Genomic DNA, 10764 nt, shown 5'->3' with positions numbered 1-10764 from the left:
GTACAGAGAGTGAATACTTTTGCCACAAGCTACACTGGCCATTCACTGAGAAGTCACCTTTGCAAGTCGCTGCAAAGATAATGACAATGGCGCATCGCTGCGCTTGGATCATTGACCTGCGCTGCGATTGGCCTGATCTGCCACAGGGTCTTCAGGAATGCCGCTTGCCGCACCCGTGGCCAACAAGCTTAGACAAGCACGAAGGAAGATGGCAGATTACATAACTGGATTTGATGGGAAACAGCTTGGCAGCTCAAGGCTGCATGTCCTATAAATGCCGCCTCAAGGTACAGTTCCAGTCAAAGAGTCACCACATGTCCAAAAAACTCCATCCAAGGATGTCAATCAGCCAGAAACTTCAACGGCTGAAAATCTTGTTTTGCTTCTGTTTTAAATTTCACTTGAAGCAAGTCTAAAACTTTCAAAAATCAATACTAATGTGACTATTGGTATTGCATCAATACCAAACGGCTAGTCTCGATTCTTTCTTATTCCTATGATTTTGGTTATTTTCAAATAATGTGTACCGTGACGGACTTGATACGTTAAAAATCATTTCCTTTGTTTGAGCTTTTCTATCTACACGATATTGCTTTATTTTTGTGGCCTATCATAAAATATATTGTCGGAGTGAGAATATACTTGAAGTTGACTGCAAGTAAACCACCTGCAACCAGAGCGTGGAATTTTTTTCCTCTTATCTTCTCTCTGACTGGCAGCGGAAAGGAAGCCTAACAATGGTAAATAAGGTTGCAAGGATTATCTTATGTAACTAATCCAATCAAAACAAGCTCAAAGAAGGTGTCTGGACTAAAGGAATTTAAAAGAGGCAGAGACTAAGAATATGCAGATTACTACTATGTACTTTGTACAATGCTATTTAAATCAACAACACTGGTTTTTCCATTGAAGGTAGTTGGTCACAGTTAAGAACCCAACAAGAATGTTGAATTTGCTCAAAAGATATTGTTTAATAGAACAAGCAATTCAAAATAGCATAATATTTAAAAGTATAGGCATCGGCAATACTGGCACCAATATTTACTTGATTTACTTGATACCAAAATCTCAGTTCTATTTAACGAATCACTGGGTTATCTCTCCCTAATCCACCATGCATTTATACTGTCATGGAATTATACTGCAGATTTTTGCTATTCATGGTCTGATCTGGTTCCTATCACGTGTGAGTATATTGTAAAAAATGTATATTGGGTTTTTGCAGCAGAAATTGGTGGGAGACAGCATGTCATTTGCTGCTTTTCATCAATTATTTACAAATCTGAAAAAAAAAAACATTGTTTAAGTGGCAGTTGTACTAGCTGGTGGGTGTTTTTTCAAAAGCCAAACTTTTCACACAGCCCCTTCCCCTCCCCCCATTTTGTATTTGATGGCTGCAGAATGATGGGAGTTCAAACCAGGCGCCAATGCAGTGCCACTTTTGTTGAAATGAATCATGCCACTCGAGCTTTTCCATGTTTTTTTTAGGAATGGATGATGGCCCAGTGTTACGTAACCGTGACAGACTCAAGCTTACGTCCTTATGCTGACATGACTTCCTGCTGATGTTTTCATTACCTCTCCTCCTGGATTCCCCATTGTGGTAAATCGTTTGTCATCATTTTCCCTTTTAAAAAAAATATGCCCCCGCTAGAGGCAAATGTATGCGCTCATTGGCTACTTTATGTTTGTTCGAGACATCAAATAGACACTTGGGATTATAATAGCCTTGATGGAATAATTAATAAAAAAAAAATATTCGATAGCTTGCATATTTGAACTGAGGTATTGCTTTTGTTCCAGCACATTATTTGTTTGAATTCTGATCCTCGGGAAAAAAAAAACATTTACTCAGCGCTCATTAATGTTTGAAGTAAGCGAATGTTCCCAAACATTATGAAAAATAATTGAAGTCTTTATTTGTTCAAATATAAACACAACCATATTTTCACACTGTATAAAACCGGAATAGAGCTTCCGGTGCTTTCATGCCATCAAAGTAACATCATACACACAAAACGGATACTTTGAACAATTACAAGTAAATACAAATGACATTCGGAAAACCAACAATTTTTGGGGCAAAAAGTACTTGTATACAGAAGAAAAGCACCCTGTTGTTCCACTTTTTGGACTTACAATGTTAATGCACACATTTAAAACCAGTTAAACAGTCTTGTATTGTGTCATCTTTAACAGCACCCCGCAAGAGAAGCTGACCCAATATAGCTGATTTAACATTCTGTTTTTTACATGGACATGCATGTTTAGCAAGTTAAAGCAGCAAAATACAAAAGCTTGGCTGCTGCTTTAAGCTCCCAACATTTTCAGGACAGTAAATTCTCCGTGTGCCCAGAAAAAGACATTTCTGATGTGCAAATTGCAAATATAGAACTTTCATTTCCACACTGATGAGGTAACGTCCAACTGAGTTGTTCATTTTAGAGTTCCACATGTGGTAGCCAGCAACACTTGTCACCATGGCAAAGGTCAAATAATGTCCCATAGCAGAATATGACCTGGCAAAAAAATCATGGCTTACCATTTCCCTGGGATGGGAGTTCCACACTCATACCAAGAGACGTAGCTAATGTGGGAATGTCTGCCGATTGGACCAAAGTGAACAGGCTCCTGTCGCACTGCTCGATGAAAGCCTAAATGATAAACATGAGTCTCTTCGAGCTCTTCCTGTCATCTGCGATGCAGTATCAAAAAGGGTCTTACCAGATCTGGATGGCAGCTGGGCTGCACTGATTTGTCGCCCGGTTCTTCCATCCAGGAACGAATCAACAAACTGGCAGTGATCCTCGCCGAAGCCGCTTTCGTCACCGATGTTGTAGAATTTACCTGAGGTGCAGATGGATCAATACGCAAGGATGTTGAAGCCTCATTTCTTTCCAGTGGCGGCGAAGGAGACTCACCATTTAGCGAGTCGCTCAGGTAGATCTTGTACCGAAGCGAGTTGCATAGCTGGACTCCCACAAATTTGCGGTACCAGGTTCTCTTGATGTATTGTTTCCCATTACAATCGGAGTAAGAGTCTGCCTTGAAGGGGAACTGCGTCCAGATAGCATCTTTACCTGTCAAGACAATCACATCGTCTCATTTGTCCTATACCGATCCCGGATCATTAAAGACAAACTCTGTCCTCACCTGACACGTTCTCGCTAACTCGAGGGTCGGCTGTGAGGATATGAATTGAAAAGAACACCAATCACTGCAAAACTTCCAGACTGTTTCTGATCAAGAAAAGATGCATATGCAAGATGCAAGTTTCTCGTACCGGATTCGGTGTTGAAGGACACTGGCTCACTGGATGGACCCGTGCCCAAGTCGTTCTTTGGCTTCACCTTAAACTCATAACTATCATAAAGCACAGCACACATTTAATTCCACTTTTGTTCCACTCAAGCCAACGCAAGATCATGTGGAGCTGGTTCTGACGGATCCTAAGCTTACCTGCTTTCTGGGTTCAGGTTTTCCACTGCTGTGTGCGTCTGGTCGGTGGTCAAAATGGAAACCTTCTCACCGTCGGGTCCTTTTGTGGTTGAAATGACTTCATACTCTGAAGAAACCACAGGAGTGGCTAACGGTTAGCTGTTTTGGACATTATTTTCCAAAGTCTATCTGACATTATCGACTGCCAACTAAGAATGTTGCGATTTCTTCATGTTTAACTTTTAACACTACAGCCGTTTTGCACCTGTAGTGTCATTGTTGGTCTTCTCCCAGTCGAGAATGATGAAGGAAGGACATCCCTCCACCGTTACCACAGTGAGGTTGGAGGGTGGCGACTTGGGCACAGCCGTCACATTGACGTCGCTGCGCTCGTCCTCTGGGAAGAAGTTCAAGGACGATGTAATCGAACATGGCTCGTCCGCTCTCTTGCCCGTTTGGTAGATGACGTGAGGTGCTGCCGTTAGAGAAGGGTGGGATGCTCAAGTCTCGATTCTCGCTGAGTCGTCACAAGAGACACTTACCCACGTAACGCTTTTTGCCCATGGCGTCAACGTCTGAGGTTGGCTGCGACTGAAATAAGTCTGAGCTTTCCCACGATTCTTGTTGAGGGTCTGTAAGACGAAGCGTCACGTTTGGGCTCAAAATCTGTCCAAGCAAGAGATGCACGATGTCGTACCTTGCGTTGAGGGTGACGTAGTGGTGGTGTGTTTCTGTTCGTGCTTGTTTGGTCTGGCGGTGGTTGGCTTGGCAGTGGTTGGCCTGGCAGTTGTTGGCCTGGCAGTGGTTGGCCTGGCAGTGGTTGGCCTGGCAGTGGTTGGCCTGGCAGTGGTTGGCCTGGCAGTGGTTGGCCTGGCAGTCGTTGACTTGGCGGTGGCCACCGGGACTTTGGGCTGGAGGGCTGCCAGTTTGTCTGTGTGTTTCCGGTCATTGGTCTTTTCTGTGGAACAAAATCAACTTAGCAAACGGAAAATGACCAAACAATAGGCGCATCCGGCTCACTTGTCACCTCACCTGATTGGTTGGCTTTTCCAAGCAGGTTTGTTTTCTTGTTGAGAGAGCCTAAAACAGCCAAACCACATCACACATCATCACTCATCAAAACAAGAATATAACTCACACCTTCCTTATTACATTTTGACAGACGGAAAATCTGTTAGATGTGGAACACCACTTTAATAATTCCCATCCCCAGTGGAGTCTTTCCCATAAGAGAGTGAACAAGTCACGGCAGAAAGCTGAAAGGTAATAAGGCCTGCAGCCACATTCCTTCCGATTAGCTTTGTGTAAACATAGATGGCGACCACCAAGCTACCAGGTAACATTTGTATCTTGGCTCGACTTCATTTGCAATTTTCAGGAGGATCTTAAAAGTAAGAAGGCTAGCAGTCCAGGAAGCATCTGTCCAGCATCACTGAAGAACAAGCGGGACTCATTGTTGCTACTCTGGCATGATGCCATGACTATCAACAAATTTGGCCATCGAGTGGTTTAGACTCAAAGAGGTGGGTTTACCTGAACGAGGACGTGTCCACAGGGCAGGCTTGATGAGTGGAAAATCCCGGTGTCCATTCACTTTTGAGAGGAAAAAGAGCAGCGGTACACTTTATACTCAATTACTCCATAGCCTTTAGGTGTTTATTTACATGAGCGAAAATGCAAGCTTGAGATCAGGAAACTGGCAAAACAAAAATGAGCCTGACGCAAAAACTTGATGTTTTGGTTATCGAATAATCGTACAGGCCTGATGTAAACTATTGTGATAAAAGTCAATAATTCTGATGGAGGGGCTACCTGGTCGCGGCGGGAATAGAGCACGGGGCCTGAGAGGGTTCTGAAACACAAAAAACAGGTCGTAGATTCACATTAATAAAAAGATCAAGGTCAGGATCTATGTTTGGGGTATATTTAGGGTGCATGCTCTTAATATAGGCGTTTTGCTATTTGCCGCCAGTCCTAAAAGTGCTGCTTCAATGTATTATTCCAAATAATGCCAGAATAAAACACAAAAATGAGCATTTATCACTTTACCTACCAGTGGCTTCACCAGAGGAAGACGCAATTTAGGTGGCCTCTGTATTTTCTTAGCTGAAACACAAAGGAGATGGACATGAAAGAAAACAAAAACATACCAAGCAAATAAATGAATCAACGTGACTTTGCAGTCGTAATGCTGTTCGGCAGTGAATGTCGTTGGCTCCTTACCTGCCATGTTGGTATTTTGGATCTTGGCTTTGCTCCAGGCACCACTGCGGTCATCCTTGTTGGAACGGACACCAAATTCATAGGGAGTGTCAGGAGTCAGGTTGTCGATGACTGTGTCACTTGTCGGACACGTCTGATAGATCCATTTTCTGTTTCTCTCCCGGTAGCGGATAGTGTAGAAACTAATGGAAACAAGAAGATGTTCCTCAGGGTTCTATCCTCCGCACCTTTTATTTTTCGATGTTTTATCCAAGGTCAGGTGGAGACTTGAGAGTTAAAATATGGAAATGTGAAGCAGTTGTAAAACTTTCAAGATACATTAAAAAAAAAAAAAAAACGCTAGCCTGAAGATAATCGATTTGTAAAATCCCTTTCACATCTTTTTAAGAAGAATGTGGAGCACCTCACCTACAAAACACATCTAAAGTTTTTTGCATTTTGTTCTTTTTTGCTCTCTCATGGGTCATTTTCTGGCAGGGAGACAATGCTTTCAAAATCAAGCTCAAGCTTTCCAACTTCTTCTCCAAGTGGTTTGACAGAAAAGGAAATATCAATTTTTTCATGGTGGGAAAAGATGGAAAAAGTGACATTTATAGTAAAGGTGAGGGACAAATGGAACTGAGCTAGAAAAACATTCTTCAACTGAACATCTCTCAGCAGCAGGATCATTGCTGAACACACCTCACATAACATGTGGAAACAAATGTCTGTGATGTAGTGATGATGTACCATCATGTAGTGTTCCCCATTGCAGATTTGCAATTCACTACTCAAGTTGACGGATTTATTTTTCCATTTTGAGCTCAGACTAAAAGCCATTGTGTGGCATCTTGCTGTCTAGGAAGTAGTGATGTGTGATGATTACATTAGCATAGCAACAGGGCTAATCCAATAGCTGTCAACTGTATCATATGGTTGACGTTTTGACAGCATATATATTGTGATATGTCACAGCACAATTAGCATTTATATTGAGGTCGAGGAGCTACCCTACCATGAATAGCAAAAGTGTTAGCGCCCCCTGAAAAAGGTTTGGAATGGCTTAAATCTCCTCAAATCACATCAACATGGGCCACAGCACCAAAACAATGTCAGAAAGCGAGGCTGCGGATCTCACCCGTCCTCCAGGCAATCATCCAGGATGTCCCTATCGTAAGAACTTTTCAGATGGTTCCCCCAGGACAACAGCACGGCCGTAGGGCTGACGGTGCCAATCACCAGATTGAGCGGCTTGTCCAAGTTCACCTTTCCTGTGCGCAAAGTGAAAACAAAGTGAGGACTTGCGTCCAACAAGAAAAAACAGAGGAAGCACTCACATACCTGTGCAGTGTTTGGTCACGTCGTTGGGAAGGACCGGCTGCACGGCCACGAGGTACTTAGGCTCTGCGTCTAAAGAAGCAGATGATTGATCTGTTATGGAGAAACTCTTTTCGTAAATGACACATTTCGACTTTTCACTCTGTGTTTTCACATTTCACTCCCGCAGCTCACCCTCTTGGTAACCTAGCAACATGAAACACTTAAATATAAATACTAAATATGACAGTCAGTGGAGCACAGCTGAGGCTGAATTAAAATGAGGAGAAACAAAAAAACAGACAAGAAATCCTTCTAGTACATACGTGAACATTTCTATCATACAACTTTTCAATACAAATGATTTAAAAACACACTAAACCTTTTTTAATAACGCCACTGACAACATTCTAGAATATTTCTCGTGACGCTACAACGTGTATTGATGGATGCTTCTGAGCACATTTCCTGTTGCTGCTCGAGCGGCCAATGAAATCCATCACCCGAAAGTCATAAATGTAAACTTTTGGTCCTACAGGAATAAAAGTTGGGGAAAAAGGACTCGAGGCAAACATCTGTTTGCTGTTTCCACATGGCTGTCTTTACATGAGCGTGATATCATGTCAGGGTCACGCATTAGCTAGTGGGCAAACTTGTATGTATCTTTATTTGCTTGATAAAAAAAATAATTGAGTCCAATTTACTAATTAGTTTTATTACCTAAATTACCAATGTATTTTATCAAATTTTATTGCATAATTAGATAAATGCTTACTAAAACAAAACATGAAGGAATTCATATTAACTAATCAATTTTAGAAGAAAACATATTTAAAATTAAAAAAAAAATGCAGGACTCGATAATGTAATTGCAGAATCTGTCAGGTGAAAATGAAAATATAGCCTTATTCGTAAAGAAGTGTGAATATTTACCCATCTCGGCCTGGTAGGGTATCCCGTTTTCAGGCAAAGGGATGAATTGTTTGGAGGTGAGGCTGCTGCCATAACCAAGAATGTAACCTTCCAGCTTCAAGTTGGGATTCTGTGGCACAAACTTCATGATGATCGTGTCACCGGTGGCGTTGATCTTGACTTTTACGTTGTGCCGATGAACTGTAATGAGAAGGGAGAAGACATCATGGACATTTGAATGCCATAGTGTATAAATACTTTGCTCCTGCACTTGAGAATTAATTTTTTTGATGGCTTTTTATTTTTATGCCTTATATTTCAAAACCAATCCGTGCTATTTAAAGAAATTGAGTTTGTACTACAACTTTCCACCTGTCTGTTTTTTTTCCTGTCCGGATCTGTACTTCTGTTTGAACATGATTGTGTCAACTTTTGCCCTCTCTGCCAATGAACTTCCATGTGCAGCAACAGGCACGACAAGCCTGGCATCCTGTTGTTCTTGGCACCGCTCTTGACAGCTTCTGACAGCCTTACGCAACTTCGAGCAGAGCGCAGTGAGGCGGACCATGGAAATGATCATGCACACATCACAATGATCACATCGCTTCTCCTGCAACCTAAATGAGCAGGCATGGAATATAACGCTAATGTACCAAAATGAATTTATTTTTGCACTTTAAATCTCCATTTGATCAATTGGGGGAAATGAGATAATTAGTTTTAAGGACCATAGATGCCAGCTCAACTGTTTGCTATGTCTTTTTTTTTAACATTCACAACACTTTTTGCAAAGTAGAACTCCAAAAATACTATATAATTTGATGATCTAAGCAATATTTTCTACAATAGTTTCATGCATTGAAAAAAAAAAGACCTGACCTGTGTATTATTTTGACTCTGCCCCAAGGAAATATCAAATCTTAATCTTAACAAGTTAGGCCCACACTCATGCTTCATCTTGCGACAAGTGGTCATCATCGACTGATTGCCTACCTCGGGTCCTCTGCGCTGGGATGCAGCTGGGCAGAGCTGCAGCTCCGAGCAGCAGGAGGTGGAGGAGGAGGGGAGCGGTGCCAGCCATGAAGTGAACGAAGAAGAGCTGGAAGAATGCTGAGCAGGAGCAAGACAAAAGCTTCAAGATGTCCTCAACTCTCAAATGACTTTGAGAGTGGAGAGCTATATAGCTGCAGCAGGGGGTGTGGCCCTTCCTCAAACATTCACTTTTGCCTCTTGGATAACACTCCCACCCCCCTCATCACCTCCGAGGGGAAAGAGGAAAGTCCCAAAACATGACAAACACACCCGTAGTTGAGGGTCGTCCCCTGGAGAGCAGGATTGAATCTCAAATTAGTCCTGATTGCGATCACAAACATTCATCATCAGTCCAGATCAACAAGACCACGTGCTGGATTGTTTATAATTTTTTACTCGTCAAAACGTGGTCGACAGGAGTCGTTCAGTGATGCGTTCACTTTTGAACGACGACCGATGACAAGAATGCCATGGGCAAATTTAATTATAAACAACAAACATCTGTCGACAGGACACAGCAGATAAACATTCAAGGCTGCAGCTGCAAGACATTCAGATGTGCACGGGAAATTCGTGCTACGTTATAGAGGCTGGATATTGTTGCTTTGAATAGGGCAGGCTTTACTGGTGATGAACTGACTGACAGCTGCTAGGACACGCTTCAACTCGCCTCTCGCAGTATACGACTCAATATGGGCCCTTTGCTTTCTTTGGCCCGTCACACAGTGCCTCCGTGTTTCATCTTGTAAAACTGAATTGGTCCTCATTAAACCATTTAATAAGGTGTCACGAACACGCCCCCGGCCGGCTCCGAGCTTACGCTTCCCATCCTGGGCTCGGACTGCCTTAGACCAGGGGTGTCAAACTAATTTTTTTCACGGGCCGCATTGTAGTCATAGCTTCTTTCGGAGGGCCATTATGACTGTCAACCCAAATAAATGTACGAGCACCTCATATTATATACAGTAAAAGCTACAAAACAAACAATTGACAATTTTCAAATCAAATGAGTAAAAACTGGTCAAATATTTCAAAAGATATTAAAAGTGAAGACAATTTGCAATTCTAGTAATGACACACGAATTTCAGTTGTATTTAACTTTTAAATTCAATATATTTGCATTTAAAAACAGTTTTTAAACACTTATTAATCTACAAGTTTATTTAGTCTTAAGTGTAATACGTTCTACTTGAATCATTTTTTTTTAACTTGTTCAAGTAGTGCATAGTGTGGCAGTGGATTATGATATAAAAATAGAAAATACCCGAAAGCTGAAGTTTATTAAGCAATCCGAGGAGACTTCCTGCCAAAATGTGGGCATTGCGGCACGTGCATGACATCACGGTAAGCAACAGCGGAGCTTATATAACCTGCAGAACAAAGCTGCCTATTGTGTACCACAGGACTGGTCAGCATTTGAGCCCCACACACAAAGATTCCGCCCGCTCGCTCGCTCGCTCAAGGTTGTCCCTCTGAGTATGTTCATCATTATCAACACATACTTTTGTTTGACTGCTAATTGTTTTCAGTGGTGGGAAGTAAAGAAGTAAAAAGCTTTTTACCTATTTACTTGTCAGAGGACTTTACTTTTACCTTATTTTTTTTGTCCAAATGTCTTCTTTTTTTTTTTTTGTCTCTTTAACCATTGTGGATGGCAACGTCGAAAAGATGCAATTGACATTTTGACTGATTGAGCTCTTGGAGTCTTATAAGGCAAAAGAAATGAAGAATCAAGATAATTCATCCTTGCCTGGATTTTATTTTTACGTTGTCATCTCCACAAATGAAACCACTATTACTATACTATTTATTTGTTCTCAGTTATCATTAAGATCATTTAGCAATTGATGGAAAGATGCTAG

General features: G+C 41.7%; 1 protein-coding gene across 2 annotated transcripts; it reads right to left on the bottom strand.

Annotated features, from left to right (window-relative positions):
• Positions 1 to 1894: 1894 nt before the first annotated feature.
• Positions 1895 to 9142, bottom strand: LOC125988088 (target of Nesh-SH3-like). Of its 2 annotated transcripts, XM_049752891.2 has the most exons (19): positions 8863 to 9142; positions 7891 to 8070; positions 6982 to 7050; positions 6779 to 6911; positions 5662 to 5843; positions 5492 to 5544; positions 5251 to 5290; positions 4972 to 5031; positions 4471 to 4518; positions 4324 to 4396; positions 4136 to 4278; positions 3981 to 4070; positions 3704 to 3913; positions 3460 to 3565; positions 3284 to 3363; positions 3154 to 3183; positions 2922 to 3080; positions 2725 to 2847; positions 1895 to 2654 (listed from the first exon to the last, which is right to left on the bottom strand). In XM_049752891.2, exons 1-19 carry the CDS (start codon positions 8948 to 8950, stop codon positions 2539 to 2541), a joined length of 1983 nt encoding a protein of 660 aa, XP_049608848.1. In that variant the 5' UTR covers positions 8951 to 9142; the 3' UTR covers positions 1895 to 2538. The 2 variants fall into 2 exon arrangements, with proteins under 2 accessions (XP_049608848.1, XP_049608846.1); XM_049752889.2 differs by having other exon boundaries at positions 4136 to 4396; positions 8863 to 9138.
• Positions 9143 to 10764: the final 1622 nt, after the last annotated feature.

The sequence above is a fragment of the Syngnathus scovelli genome, chromosome 2, assembly GCF_024217435.2.
Source record: "Syngnathus scovelli strain Florida chromosome 2, RoL_Ssco_1.2, whole genome shotgun sequence".
NCBI classification, from domain to species: domain Eukaryota; kingdom Metazoa; phylum Chordata; class Actinopteri; order Syngnathiformes; family Syngnathidae; genus Syngnathus; species Syngnathus scovelli.
This window is presented reverse-complemented; position numbering and strand designations above follow the sequence as displayed.

Coding starts and splice junctions, on each gene's coding strand:
- LOC125988088 (XM_049752889.2), bottom strand. CDS start 8,950: ATGGCTGGCACCGCTCCCCTCCTCCTCCACCTCCTGCTGCTCGGAGCT. Junction 8,071..8,862: donor CCCAGCGCAGAGGACCCGAG/GTAGGCAATCAG, acceptor TTCTCATTACAG/TTCATCGGCACAACGTAAAA. Junction 6,912..6,981: donor CGTGACCAAACACTGCACAG/GTATGTGAGTGC, acceptor CTTTGCGCACAG/GAAAGGTGAACTTGGACAAG.